Raw genomic sequence first — 14,351 nt, 5'->3', positions numbered from 1 at the left:
CTTTGCCAGTTTAGTCCACATGCCACAAGTACAACACCACCCAAAGGGTCTTATCGTTTGAGGTGTGTTTGATCGACATCACGTAAGTTCCTTCTATAAAGTCTCGTTTTAGTGTGTTGTTATATATATAATAAATTCTCTCTCTTGTTAGCTGTAATTGTGTTGTAGTTGAGTGTTCCTTCGTGTTGAAGATTGATTAAGTTTGCTGGCTTTATAGGTTCACAATTAATGTTTTGAATACAATCATTGTCTGTTTCCACAATAATTATTATAATTATAATTAGTACAAGAACACTAAGACAATGGAGTACACGCACTACATCTATACAGTTGCTAGGTCGACTCTGCTCTAAGAAATGTCAGTGAACTTAATGTTGGCATGGAAATGGTTTGAAACTAGATTAGGTATTAAATCGCCCATCATGAACCTAACTTCTCTTTCTAAGTCAAATTGTATGTCCTTTAAGTGTAAGAGTTCATTTAAGGAACACGAGAATGATTGTCCTGTTGTAAGCTGCACTTCAATAGACAGAGTCTTGGGGTAACCATAGATATCACTTTTCTCCAACCAAAGAAAAAACTGTTTACCAACATTGTCATTACCAAACGCAAGGTAGATTTTGAATCCCGGATATATGCATAGTGCTGGTGAACTGCATTGAATATTGTTATAATATTCCTCTAATCCTGGCTCCCTAAATACTCCCAGTTTGTTGCTCATGTGTACACGTGTCGTATTGTTTGGGAGAATGCATACTAAACTAGACCCTGTGAATACAACAGACAGCAGCATGTCCAAGTCTCGTTTTAGTTCCTTATTTTCTCTCTTAACTGCAGCTATAGTTGCCATGGTGAGTCGGAGATGGCTTTGAATGCTAGTCCTTTCATGGTTTTCAAGATGTTTACGAGGCAGCCTCACTTCACAACCAGCCTCACTAAACGAGCAATCCACTTCCTCAAGTGGACACTTGTTTCTGTGCTCATCGATATCTTTTCTCTTTACTTTCTGGTGGCATCTGTTAGGGCATGCTAAGGTCATGTCAGGGCAAGTTTGTATGTGCCTTCCTATTATTACCGAGTGCTTACCCTCTTCATTACAAAGCTTACAGTGCACTATTCGATTAGGACACTCTTGTTTGCAATGGTGTTCGAGTTTGTTTCTTAGCAATCCGGCCGTATTGCAATCGTTGGTGCATTCAACAGCTCCAAACAGACACTCCATCACGTGCTTTTGAAAATGTTCGTAGTTAATGACCGCTTTACACCCGTTGTTACGATTTTTGCAATACACTCCCAGCTCTTTGATTTTTCGAACTAGTGGTAGGGCGATGATTTTGTTGAAGTTTTCTGCTTGACAGTGAGGGCAAACCGATTCTTTTTTTCGTATGATCCACTTTTCTATACAAGCTTTGCAATAATGCTGTCCGCAGCATTCAGTTAGAACTGGTGTGTCTAGAAGGTTAGTACAAATACTACACTTGTACTTATCAGCTAACTCTTTGACAAACGCTGGCTCTTGATTAGGAGTAGCCATAGCTAAACTCATTCTTCTTGCTATACTTCTTTGTTCATGCTGACCACATAATGTGCAGTACTAAATATAGGCTTTCCTAAAAAGGCGCCATGCTGTCTGTATAATTATAGAGAGTTGTCTGTGTGCAAAATTTTCAAGTGCCATGGTGGCTATTTTGCAATACTCATGCAATCCTGCAGTTCAACACACAACATTTCATATAGTAAACTAGGCCTATAAGAGTTTGTCTAAAGGTGGTTAGTACCGACCACCATTTACCAGTGTGAGCACATGACTGCTTATAATTATTTGACTCGTTGATGTTGTAGGCCGGAGAGTCATGTGATGAGTGGTTACTATATAGGGAATAGCCATACATTGTTCTATGTGTGTATAATCTTACCTCGTATCAGTTAATGCAGGCATACGTAGTTTGCTTGTAGTGGGTGTGGCCTAGTGAGTGTGGTATTTAACGTACGGTACTACTGTTCGGTGATTCTATTGGTCGCTTGTGGCTACTGCATGTCATTGTGTGTAACCAATACTTGAGCCAAGAATTGTGTTTTAAATTACAGTGAAACTCTATTAAATTTACTTGCTTTTAAATAACAATGATCATTGTTGTTTCCGCAAACTAATACTCACATAGCACAATAACACTAAGATACTGTGTGTGTGGTATATTGGGGTATATACACATTAGAAGGCTTTCCTTTACATCTACAGTTTCTAGGTTATCTCTGCTCTAAGAAATATCAGTGACCCTAATGTTTGCATAGAAATCGTCTGAAACTAGATTGGGTAATATATCCCCCATCATAACCCTAACTTCTCTTCCTGAGTCACGTTGTATGTCACAAGAATGTTGGAGGTCTTTTAAGGAACACGAGAATGATTGTCCTGTTGTAGGCTGCACTTCAATAGACACAGTCTCGGGGTAACCATGGATAGCACTTTTCTCCAACAGAAGAAAAAATCGTTTGCTAACACAATCATTACCAAATGCAAGGTAGATTTTGAATCCCGGGAGAATGCATAGTGGTGGTGAACTGGCTCGAAGGATGTTAGAAAAACTCTTTAATTCTGGATCTGTGAATAATCCCAATATGTTGCTCATGTGTACACAGTAGGCCCTACAATCAGGTTGTATCATTGTGGTTAGGGAGGTTAGTACAGTTCTAATACCATCCATTGGTTTCTTATCGCTTGGGGGAATGTCCAATAAACTAAGCTCTGTCGTTACAACTGATAAAATCGTATCAAAATCTCTTTTTAGTTCATCGTGACTTCTTTTTAGTTCCTTATTCTCTCTCGTAACGGTAGCCATGGCTGTATTGAAATTAGCTAGAGCTGTATTGACATTATTCATAGCTGTATTGACAGTAGCAGTAGTTGTCATGTTGAGTCGAAGATGGTTTTGCATGCTAGACGCTTCATGCTTTTCAAGATGTTTACGAGGCAGCTTCACTTCACAACCAGCCTCTTTGAAAGGACAATCCACTTCCTCAAGTGGACACTCTTTTCTGTGCTCTTCGATATCTTTTCTCTTCACTTTCTCTTTGCATTTGTTAGGGCATTCTAAAGTTAAGTTAGGGCAAGTTCGTTTGTGCTCTCCAACTATTACCGAGTGCTTACCCTCTTCGTTACAAAGCTTACAGTGAACTATTCGATTAGGACACTCTTGTTTGCGATGTTTTATGAGGTCATTTTTTAGCAATCCACTCGTACCACAATCGTTGGTGCATTCGACACCTCCAAACAGACACTCGATCACGTGCTTCTGAAAATCGTCATATTTGATAACCACTTTGCACCCGTTTTTACGATTTGCACAGTACACTCCCAGCTCTTTTATCTCTCTGATTATCGGCTGGGAAACAATCTTATTGAAGTTTTCTGCTCGACAGTGAGGGCAAATCAATTCTTTTTTTCGTATGATCCACTTTTCCAGACAAGCTTTGCAAAAATGCTGTCCACAGCATTCAGTTAGAAATGGTGTGTCTAGAAGGTTAGTACAAATACTACACTTGTACTTATCAGCTAGCTCTTTGACAAACACTGGCTCTGGATTAGGAGTAGCCATACCATACCATCTTGTGCTTTAGTAGTCTACTTCTGTGTAAGGTCATGTATGAACCACAAATTCTATAATAGTGTATTGTGCTATTTTCCTAAAAAGGCACGCTCACAGTTTCTGTGGTTTTTAGTATTGTTACAGTGCCAGCCTAGAGATTAGATTACCACAAATGTAGCTATGGTATGTGGTATACAGTAGACTCTCGCTAATCCGGCTCTCTGAAGTACGGCCACCTCGATATACCGGCCATTTGGCTTGGCACGGAATGCTAGCTATATGTTTACTGCACAAACTCACCCTGAAGTACGGCCACTCGCTATTCCGTTTACCGGCCAGTGCTGGCTGTCCCAAACAAGGTTTTCAATGTAATTTTATACGTATATTACGGCCGGATATGACGTTTTGGGTGTGGTTTAGCAAATAAAATTGGATTACACTTAAATAGAGAACAGAATGATTCATTATCCTACATTATCCTCGAGACAAGAAGCGCAAAAGTAGTCATTAGATTCGAGGTTAGATCGTTTTAAAGCCGCGGCTATTTCCTGAGCTACAGCCACCTCGCTATTCCGGCCAAGCTGCATGGTCCCAAGGGTGACCGGATTAACGAGAGTCTACTGTAATGTTAAGTCAAAAGAAGTGTTTTAGACTCACATTACTTAGGTCAAAGTTCAATTGCGTATTACCTGCCAAACACACTGCCTGGTCTATTTTTAGCTGCCAAGAGTCTGATTCGTGCACTGTTCGATCTAGGTTATAGCTTATCAACCATCGTTTCAGCTTCAGAACCTTCAGGAAGGATGTCGTACCTCCTCTGGTATGCAATAGCAGCATACCGTATTTACTTGATTAAACGCCCATCTCGTTTAAACGCCCATGGTAAAAGCTGTCTTTGTCAATAAATGCCCATGTATGGGCGTGGCACTGTGGGTGGAGCTGAATTAGCTCGTGAAACCAGCTGAAACAATGGCAGCATAGAATAAATAGATACTGTTTATGAGGCAGAGAGGACACAGAGGGAGAAACACCACTCCTACGACTTAACTTTTAAGCTGAGAGCTGTGACAGCAGCCAAAAAGAGCATAGTAACTGCTAATGAGCAAGAGTTTGAAGTAGACAAAACAATAAACGCCCGTTTCGAATAAGCGCCCATCTCGTTTAAACGCCCCCTCTACAGATGCTGCTAGGAAATAAATGCCCGGGCGTTTAATCAAGTAAATACAGTACATAATATTTATTATTGCTGATGATATGTAATCTTATGACGTTCCTTATTACCCGAGGCCGTGCCGCGGCCAGTGGGTATAGTAGTCTGTTGGTTTGTTTGTTTGTTTGTTTGTGATTGGCTTTTTTACTCACCTGGATGCCACAGCACTGCGTTTACAGCATGGATAGCCTTCACACAACAATATCTTGATTTAAATAGTGGCAGATTTTGATGTTAAAGCTTCATTGTCGAGCAAAAGCTAAGAAGCTTGAAGCAGCTATATAACTAGCTACACGTGGCCTTGATTATACGTAGTTGCAGCTGAAGTGATCCGTACCAGGAACAATTGATATAATTATAGTAGAAAGCTAAAATTGTGACTGGTTGTTGGCTGACTCTGGATCCTATACTCCAGCCTGGCAGGAGCCATACCTCTCTAAGTCTAACACTCCAGGCTTCTTTGCTTTTGATCCCAGTCTAGTCCACAGTACATGTCTAATGTGACATGCATACCATGTACTAGTTGGGCGAACCATGTACCACTAGCACTCAAAGTTTCAGCATGCCTCCATAGTTTTATGAGTTGCTCATACATGCTACACTGCAAAAACACTTTTGTTAATTTAACAAACAAAAGTTTGTCCCGGTGATGAATCTCACATGACAGAATAATATTTGTTAGAATGACAAAGGTAAAACAACCTACAATGTTTTGTCATTCAAGCAAAGAAATTATGTCAAAACAACAAAGTATTATGTCATCTGAATTTCACCAATTTATTGTACTTCTTTGTCAAAATAGCAAAGTGAATGCTGAATTAACACTGCTATAAAGTGAATTTCTTTGTTAAATTAACACTATACCTTTGTCATTTAATTAGTTGTTTTCTCGCGCACGTACGCACATGCAGAAGGTCAAACGGTATTAGAACAATGAGTTTATGATAGAATAAGATCACTGGATCACATGACATGCAGCACAATAATTTCTTCTGTCAGTAAATTGTTTTTAGTGTTCATCACTTAGCGTTTCTTGAAATTCCAGTACAGTGAACTGCAGGCGTTTCGTTTGGTTTCATGAACGCTACATCCCTCAGATCATTTTCGCCCCTACAGAACAAAAGATTGAAGTCACTATAGTTACCAACACATATGTAGTGCAAAATGTAAATAGTATAAGCTATCACCCCCATGGACGAAGTTGACCAGTGTAACTGACACGTGAGGACACATACACACAAACTGGTAAATTACAATGCTAGCTATCACCCCATGGACGAAGTTGACCAGTCGAAACCAGTGTAACTGACACGTGAGGACACATACACACAAACTGGAAAATTACAATGCTAGCTATCACCCCATGGACGAAGTTGACCAGTCGAAACCAGTGTAACTGACACGTGAGGACACATACACACAAACTGGTAAATTACAATGCTAGCTATCACCCCATGGACGAAGTTGACCAGTCGAAACCAGTGTAACTGACACGTGAGGACACATACACACAAACTGGAAAATTACAATGCTAGCTATCACCCCATGGACGAAGTTGACCAGTCGAAACCAGTGTAACTGACACATGAGGACACATACACACAAACTGGTAAATTACAATGCTAGCTATCACCCCATGGACAAAGTTGACCAGTCGAAACCAGTGTAACTGACGCATGAGGACACATACACACAAACTGGTAAATTACAATGCTAGCTATCACCCCATGGACAAAGTTGACCAGTCGAAACCAGTGTAACTGACACATGAGGACACATACACACAAACTGGTAAATTACAATGCTAGCTATCACCCCATGGACGAAGTTAACCAGTCGAAACCAGTGTAACTGACACATGAGGACACATACACACAAACTCGTAAATCAGTATACTAGCTATCACCCCATGGACGAAGTTGACCAGTCGAAACCAGTGTATGAAGACACAAACTCGTAAATCAGTATGCTACAGATGAAGGTCGAAACCAGGCCAGGGACAGTTGCCCTCTAGCTAGCTATATAGTTTTATGGAATCTGACATAACTTGCAAGTCGTTTCTTTGAAGTCGATGAAGGTGGTTAAGTAGACTCCTAGCTGGTACACATTGTGGGGCCGAGGTACGGTAAAATCTGCAGCTGGAAGAAACACGTAAACACACTTATTTAGCAATGAGCAACATAACTTAAATCCTTTTTCTTTGAAGCTGGTATATGGTGGAGTTATACGCCGATACGGTATAGCAGTGATTTGTAAACTGTGAATTCAGAGAGTTTTGGGATCATGTACATGCCATGTGCCAACAGCATGCAATGGAACTTAACTTTTTTCTTTGAGATGGTGGTACTATCTACTCTTTAAGAAAATCTGAAAGAGAGTATTGGGCAATAAGTTGAGTTTAGCAATGAGCACTGACTAACTTGCAATTGTCTTTTCTTTCAAGCTGCAGATGCAGGTGACTCTTGACTCCTAGATCCTAGCTGGTGTACATGGAACATGGTAGCCCAGGGCCAGGGGTACAGGCATGCAGTCAGTGATGGTATAAAGCTGCATGAGCAGCTGCAGTCTGGTGCAGCTGCAAGCACCATGTGCTAAGTATGTTTGAGGCCTCGCCCTGTTATTCCTGAACGCCCACTCATGCCACACCTATAGTTCCTTATAATTATAGTCTCGAGGCCAAACTCTCCTGGCCTCGAGACTAGCTAGAGTTAGAGGCTAGAGAGAAGCTCGATCCCAGGCCGCTCTTCAGGCCAGGCCTTGTGAAGGAGGCTATAGAGAGAAGGCTGCCTGCACTGCACTGCACTGAAGGACTCTGGAGGCTCCTGACTTCTTCACTGCCACTGTAACTTACCATGCCCAGTCACAAGTCTCCAATTGCTACATACACAATTGAACATGAGCATGCAAAGATATAAGCATCAGGGCAACTGAGATGTTTCAGTGTAGACAATTTATTACGAGCTAGGGTAATCGAGTATAGGTTGAGTAGGTTGAAATCAGTGATGCAAACTTGCACGTATCTTTTAGTAGAGTTCTAGCTGTAACTTTATAATTTGTTATTGTCACACATTAATGTTAATTTGACAATGAATGGTAACTTCCACTAAACGTGAGATCAACAACGCTTCGACAAAATGACAACACATGTGTTCAAATAACAATCTACCATTATAATAACAAATATTAATAGTTAGATAAACTATATTAATAGTTAAATAAACTATGATTTGTCGTTATAACAATAATTGCAGGAAATTGACAAACGTTTTGTCAAGATAACATTTTGTGCCGGTAGCAAACTGTGTCACAATAACAAAAGTGTTTTTGCAGTGTACATGCACTGCATTATCACTCTTCTGGTTTCTTTATTATCATGTCACCAGCCGAGGGTTTGCACTTTAGTGCTCTAGTTGATATTGTTATATGCTTGGTTGTCTAGTAGTTATTATAATCAGATATCCATTGGAAGTTAGTATCAGTTAATGTGTCGATAGTTTGCTTGTAGTGGGTGTGGTCTAGTGAGTTTGATGATTATATAGTGTAATAACGTGCAATACTCTCAGTGGTCGCTTGTTGCTACTACATGTCGTTGTGTTGTCTTATCCTATATACTTAATATTCCCGGGCCTGAAGGTCAATCAAGTTTACTTCATTATAGGTTCACAATTAACGCTTTGTGTGGTATATATACACATTAGAAGGCTCTCCTCTACTACAGTTGCTAGATTGTCTTTGCTCTAAGAAATGTCAGTGATCCTAATGTTCAAGAAATTGTTTGTAACTAGAATAGGCGATGTATTACACACTATGTACCTAAATTCTCTTCCCGAGTCACTTTGGTGGGTTGTTGATGAAACGTCATTTAGGGAACGTGAGAATGGTGGTCCTGTTGTAGACTGCACTTCAATAGACAGTGTCTCAGGGTAACCGTGGATAGTACTTTTCTCAAACAAAAGCAAAAATAGTTTATTTAAACTATCATTACCAAATGCAAGGTAGATGTTGAATCCCGGGTATATGCATAGTGGTGGTGAACTTGCTTGAATAATGCTAGACAACTCTTTTAATTGTGGATCTCTGAATATTCCCAGTTTGTTGCTCATGTGTACACAGCGGGTCTTGCCATCAGGTTGAATCATTGTGGTTAGGGAGGTTAGTATTGTTTTAATACCATCCATTGGTTTCCTATTGTTTGGGGGAATGTCCATTGAACTAAGCCCTGTTGATACAACTGATAAAATCGTGTCAAAGTCTTCTTTTAGTTCATTGTTGCTTTTTTTTAGTTTATCGTTGCTTCTTTTTAGTTCCTTATTCTCTCTCTTGACAGTAGCTGTAGCTTTCATGTTGAGTCTAAGATGGCTTTGTATGCTTGTCATTTCATGCTTTTCAACACGTATACGAGGCAGCCTCACTTCACAACCAACATCTTTGAAAGGACAATCCACAATCTCAAATGTACACTCGTTTCTATGCTCTTCGATATCTTTTCTCTTTACTTTCTCGTTGCATTTGTTAGGGCATTCTAAAATAACGCTAGGGCAAGTTTGTATGTGCCTTCCAACTATTACCGAATACTTACCCTCTTCATTACAAAGCTCACAGTGAACTATTCGATTAGGACACTTTTGTTTGCAATGCCGTTGGAGGTTCTTTCTTAGCAATCCGCCCGTACCACAATCGTTAGTGCATTCGACACCTCCAAACAGACACTCGTCCACATGCTTCTGAAAATCTCCATAAATAATAACAGCTTTACACCCATTGTTATCATTCGCACAATACACTCCAAGCTCTTTGATCTCTCTAATTATCGGCTGGGAAACTATCTTATTGAAGTTTTCTGCTCGACACTGAGGGCAAATAGATTTCTTTTTTCGTATAATCCACTTTTCTATACAAGCTTTGCAAAAATGTTGTCCACAGCATTCAGTTAGAACTGGCGTGTCTAGAAGGTTAGTACAAATACTACACTTGTACTTATCAGCTAGCTCTTTGACAAACACTGGCTCTGGATTAGGAGTAGACATTGCTACTGATGCTTCTTGTGTTAGTTATTTGTACAAGGTCAAACCACCCACAAGTATAGACACTCCTAAAAAGGCATGCATGCTGCATGTAAGGAAATTCATAGTTCCTTAATTTGCACACAAAAGTTCAAAGTTTGGCTATGATTCGTGCCTCACATTAATTTAATGATGCTATTCCATCACAATGTGCATGTTTATCTCATATAGATCCCTCCTAGCCTGGTCTGAAGTCAGTGACCCCCCCCTTATGCATGCAGTGTTGTTGTAATACTGCACAATCTGTCATTAGCACAAACATTAATACATGCACACTGCACTCTAGCTAGTCCACCTGATCTAGCTCCTCATTATGTTCCTTCAATTGTGTGTGTTCTAGTCTCAGCTCTTCCAACTCTCCTCTCAATGCATCCATTTCTGTCCTCAAGGTTTCAATTTCAGTTTTCATAGCTTCATTCTCCATTCTCAAACTGCTCTGTACAGTAGCCCCCGTCTTCATCATTAAGACCAAGTGTTGCTGTATGCTCTGCTCATTATGTGTCTCCAAATCTTTCCGTAGTATATTTTCCTTACAGCCTAACTCGTAAAAAGTGCATTGTATAGGCTCCATTTTACATACTAGTTTGTGATCGTCTAGCGTACTTCTTGTGATGTCGTCTTCTAAACATCCCCTGGGGCAATTTATCGGGACATGTAGGCACTCCTCTAAATGCATGTCAGTTATATACTCAAAAGCACCACGTTCGTCACAATGCTCGCAATATACTTGTCTCTTTACGCATTCTTTGTCTAGATGATTTTGAAGGTCCTTACGCATTATCCCCTCTTGTTGGCAATCATTAGAGCACTCCACAGGCAGGTGAGTACATATGCATAAGTGTAGAAGGCTGGTTATTGCCGAGTGTTTTCCTTTCTTCCCACAATGCTCACAATTAATTTTTCGGCTTTGACAATGCTCTCTAAGATGTTCGTCTAAGTCTTTCCTGAACATAATATCTTCACATTTATTGGTACACTGGATTGTAACGTGCGTACATTTGGTCATGTGTTTCTTTAGATCGCCACGGGTGATGTGTTCTTCACACCCATATTCCTTATTAGGGCATTCCACGTGTAACTCGTTGATCTCTCTCTGTTTAGATTTATCAATAATATGTGTGAATGCGTCGCTACGGCAATGGGGACACGATTTTAGCCCCTCCTCTCTGAACCATTTATTGAGACAGGTCTTACAAAAGTGCTGACCACAGCAGTCCGTCAACATAGGATCGGTCAGTACATCGGTACAGATGGAACAATTATACTTTGGTAGAACTTCTTTAGTGTATTTGAAGTCCATTTTGTCAGCCATAGTTGAAAGCTTTATGGCTATAAACTCATACTTTTACTGCCTAATTTTACTTTGTTGCTACTAGCTGATGGCTATAATATACATTGACTCTCCTAATGTCACATGACTAAGTACATAGACGTGAATTTATGGTGTGTAACAATATTTATTGTATCCAAAACATGTGGTCATCATGTGGTATTCATTCAATTATGTGGTCAATTGTACAGTATACACATAAAAGGAGTGCAGGTAATTCCCTCAGCTAAGTGCATTGTTCAATCAATTGTGTAATTGGTGAATGTGTAACGTGTTAAAATTTCTCCCAGCGATCGTTTTTTAGTTCGTGAAGCTCTTGCTTGACAGACAAGTAAGCCGCCATTAATAGAGACAGGTGTTTCTGAGTATCTGTTATTAAATGTTTGTCCAAATCCCTCTTTTTTAGGGTCATAGTACAACCGGCTTCGTAGAACGGACAAGTATATTCCTCCTCAGGGCATTTTCGCTTGTGTTTTTCAGAGTCCCTGCGTTTAAAATTCATACCACACATTTTGTCACACTGTACTGTAGTCTCGGGGCAAAATTCTTGATGTTTTCCGGAAACTTCGCTGTATTTACCTTTCTCTTGACAGTTCGAGCAGACCACCTCCCTCTGGGGGCATCTATTTCGAATATGGCTGGGTAGGTCCCTTCTAAGAACGTGTGCCCTGCATTTTTTGCAGTCTATGACTAGATATTCGCATTCCAGTTCATGGTTGGCGCAATCTGCACGCCTTATTACCTTATCACAACCGTTGGCCTTACACGGGCAAGATACCGTTAAATTATCAATCTCGTCCTTTAAAGGTTTGTACATGATGTATTTAAATGTGTGGTCCCCAGTTTCACAGCATGGGCAATATTCAGGTGCAGTTTTGGTTGGTCCTTCGAGGCAGGACTTGCAAAACTGCTGTCCACAGCATTCTGTTAGATAGGGTGTGTTGAGCCAATTCTTGCACATCACACATGCATACTTGCTAGGGATACTGCTGGTGTCACTGACTGTAGCCATGGCTAGCTGTAGTATAGCTAGGCTAGCTATAGCTGTTGAGGTTTACAGTTATGTCATGTGGATAAACACCAGGTCACAAGGGACATGCCTAATGTGCACACACACTATGAATACGTTTATGCTTGATTAGTGGGGAGTGTACATGCATTTGTATGTTTAGTGGTACCTGTAGTTGGCATCAACAATTGTTTCATATCACACCTATTGACAAAGTACAATTTACACACTTTTCACTACCCACAAACTGCATGCTCTACTAGTTTATTCAATGAGTATCAGATCAAATCTGCTGGGAGATATTAATGCCAACCACGCATTTTCAAAGGAGCAGTACTGAAAGGGTGATCTTTCTCTTCATGGCTTTCTTTAAAAGCTTGAAATTCTTGCTTTATTTTCACGTGTGCTGTCATTAGTTGAGATAGATGTTGCTTCATGTTAGCATCCAAGTGGCTCTCGAGGTCTTTACGCTTTGGCTTGACAGTACAACCTGCTTCAGCAAATTGACAGTTCACCGTCGCTTCTAGGCAAACTAAATCATGAGACCTGGTTGCTTTGCGCTTAAACCGTGCTCCGCAAGAATTACCGCACTTTACCCAAACTTCCGGACAGACAGAGTTGTGTCCCAAGCTTTCGATGTCTTTGTATGTTCCGATCTTGCCACAAGCTTTACATGTAACTCTCCTCAATGTACAGTTATTTCGAGTGTGAGATTGTAAGTCTTTCTTGAAGACAGTTTTGCCACACTTGTTAGTACAAACAACTCGTATGTAGCCACATGTTTTGTCATGGTCCTCTCTATTACCATAAGCCACGTGCACGTTGCAGCCACTAGACTTTCGAGGGCAATGAACTTTCATACTGTCGATTTCTCGCTTGAAGGGCAAATACCTGATATGGTTGAAATTATTTTGCCTGCAATGAGGACAAGTCGAAGTTTGGGGTTTCACATATTGTCTATGATGTGTAGAATGTCGATTCAGGCGTAAACGACTCTGGGTTGACCAATGTTGTATAGTATTCTGTGAAGCAGATTTCTTGAGGCAATCTTCGCAGAAATGTTGACCGCAACATTCTGTGACACGAGGTTGCGATAATATGTTCTTACATATTCCACAAATGTACTTCTCTGGTAGAGGATGTACAAAAATGTAGCCATACTCTAAGTAACCAGTAGATGGTACTGCTATTTCCTCGGATACTGCTGTTTCCTCGTCACTGTAACTAGTAGATGGTACTGCTATTTCCTCGCAGTAACCAGTAGATGGTACTGCTATTTCCTTGGGTACTGCTGTTTCCTCGTCACTGTAACTAGTAGATGGTACTGCTATGTCCTCGTCACTGTAATCAGTAGATGGTACTGCTATTTCCTCGTCACTGCAATCAGTAGATGGTACTGCTATTTCCTCGTCACTGTAACTAGTAGATGGTACTGCTATGTCCTCACAGTAACCAGTAGATGGTACTGCTATTTCCTCGTCACTGTAATCAGTAGATGGTACTGCTATTTCCTCGTCACTGTAATCAGTAGATGGTACTGCTATTTCCTCGTCACTGTAACCAGTAGATGGTACTGCTATTTCCTCGTCACTGTAACCAGTAGATGGTACTGCTATTTCCTCGTCACTGTAACCAGTAGATGGTACTGCTATTTCCTCGTCACTGTAATCAGTAGATGGTACTGCTATTTCCTCGTCACTGTAATCATTAGGTACCTCGCCACTGTATGTACTGCTGTAATTACTGGTAGCCATTTTTGTTAAGTTAAACTAGAGAATGTGATGTGTCATGTGCTTTTAATCGTAAACAATAAGGTAATTATGATTGTGGTTTATGGGATTGTTATGCAAGCATGCACATGCAGTGTTCAGTTATGGTAACAGACTAATAGTTATTTGGCAAACATCTTATTTATAGTCTTTCCTTTACACAAGCTACTAAGTGCATGAGCGAGAGAACATGCCTATAGTGCCCTTGCACTAGCTTGTTGCATGCATGAGAGCTACCTTTGTAAATTTGGTTGTATCTTTGTATCAAACCATTGATTCACATGCATGACCCTCTTTATAATTAGACATTTCAAATACACATAATTATTATGCTTTAAATTTTATTACTAATGTATACAGCTCGCCGTGGCTATATAGCTATA

At 40.3% G+C, this 14,351-nt stretch overlaps 6 protein-coding genes and 1 long non-coding RNA gene across 7 annotated transcripts in view; 1 reads left to right on the top strand and 6 right to left on the bottom strand.

Annotated features, from left to right (window-relative positions):
* LOC135337699 (serine/threonine-protein kinase 11-interacting protein-like) overlaps positions 1–14,351 on the top strand; it is a 43,769-nt gene that overhangs the window by 6,827 nt on the left and 22,591 nt on the right. The gene's annotated exons all lie outside the window — the stretch shown is intronic.
* LOC135337705 (TNF receptor-associated factor 5-like) lies at positions 263–1,628 on the bottom strand. The gene has a single exon (XM_064533659.1). It carries the CDS (start codon positions 1,544–1,546, stop codon positions 350–352), a length of 1,197 nt encoding a protein of 398 aa, XP_064389729.1. The 5' UTR covers positions 1,547–1,628; the 3' UTR covers positions 263–349.
* LOC135337703 (TNF receptor-associated factor 5-like) lies at positions 2,120–3,724 on the bottom strand. Its single transcript, XM_064533657.1, has one exon. The coding sequence runs from the start codon at positions 3,594–3,596 to the stop codon at positions 2,259–2,261; it is 1,338 nt and encodes a 445-aa protein (XP_064389727.1). The 5' UTR covers positions 3,597–3,724; the 3' UTR covers positions 2,120–2,258.
* Positions 5,723–8,137, bottom strand: LOC135337710 (uncharacterized). Its single transcript, XR_010395259.1, has 3 exons — positions 7,218–8,137; positions 7,122–7,164; positions 5,723–7,054 (listed from the first exon to the last, which is right to left on the bottom strand). It is a non-coding gene; the product is annotated as an uncharacterized LOC135337710 (long non-coding RNA).
* Positions 8,148–9,848, bottom strand: LOC135337704 (TNF receptor-associated factor 5-like). The gene has a single exon (XM_064533658.1). It carries the CDS (start codon positions 9,822–9,824, stop codon positions 8,535–8,537), a length of 1,290 nt encoding a protein of 429 aa, XP_064389728.1. The 5' UTR covers positions 9,825–9,848; the 3' UTR covers positions 8,148–8,534.
* LOC135337708 (TNF receptor-associated factor 4-like) lies at positions 10,111–11,238 on the bottom strand. The gene has a single exon (XM_064533661.1). It carries the CDS (start codon positions 11,170–11,172, stop codon positions 10,147–10,149), a length of 1,026 nt encoding a protein of 341 aa, XP_064389731.1. The 5' UTR covers positions 11,173–11,238; the 3' UTR covers positions 10,111–10,146.
* LOC135337702 (TNF receptor-associated factor 5-like) lies at positions 12,388–13,977 on the bottom strand. The gene has a single exon (XM_064533656.1). The coding sequence runs from the start codon at positions 13,951–13,953 to the stop codon at positions 12,502–12,504; it is 1,452 nt and encodes a 483-aa protein (XP_064389726.1). The 5' UTR covers positions 13,954–13,977; the 3' UTR covers positions 12,388–12,501.

The sequence above is a fragment of the Halichondria panicea genome, chromosome 6, assembly GCF_963675165.1.
Source record: "Halichondria panicea chromosome 6, odHalPani1.1, whole genome shotgun sequence".
Taxonomy (NCBI): domain Eukaryota; kingdom Metazoa; phylum Porifera; class Demospongiae; order Suberitida; family Halichondriidae; genus Halichondria; species Halichondria panicea.
Note: the sequence above shows the minus strand (reverse complement) of the source record. Positions and strands in the feature narration are given on the sequence as shown.

What these genes read in the sequence shown, in the direction of transcription:
- LOC135337705 (XM_064533659.1), bottom strand. Translation starts at nt 1,546, where the DNA reads ATGAGTTTAGCTATGGCTACTCCTAATCAAGAGCCAGCGTTTGTCAAA.
- LOC135337703 (XM_064533657.1), bottom strand. Translation starts at nt 3,596, where the DNA reads ATGGCTACTCCTAATCCAGAGCCAGTGTTTGTCAAAGAGCTAGCTGAT.
- LOC135337704 (XM_064533658.1), bottom strand. Translation starts at nt 9,824, where the DNA reads ATGTCTACTCCTAATCCAGAGCCAGTGTTTGTCAAAGAGCTAGCTGAT.
- LOC135337708 (XM_064533661.1), bottom strand. Translation starts at nt 11,172, where the DNA reads ATGGCTGACAAAATGGACTTCAAATACACTAAAGAAGTTCTACCAAAG.
- LOC135337702 (XM_064533656.1), bottom strand. Translation starts at nt 13,953, where the DNA reads ATGGCTACCAGTAATTACAGCAGTACATACAGTGGCGAGGTACCTAAT.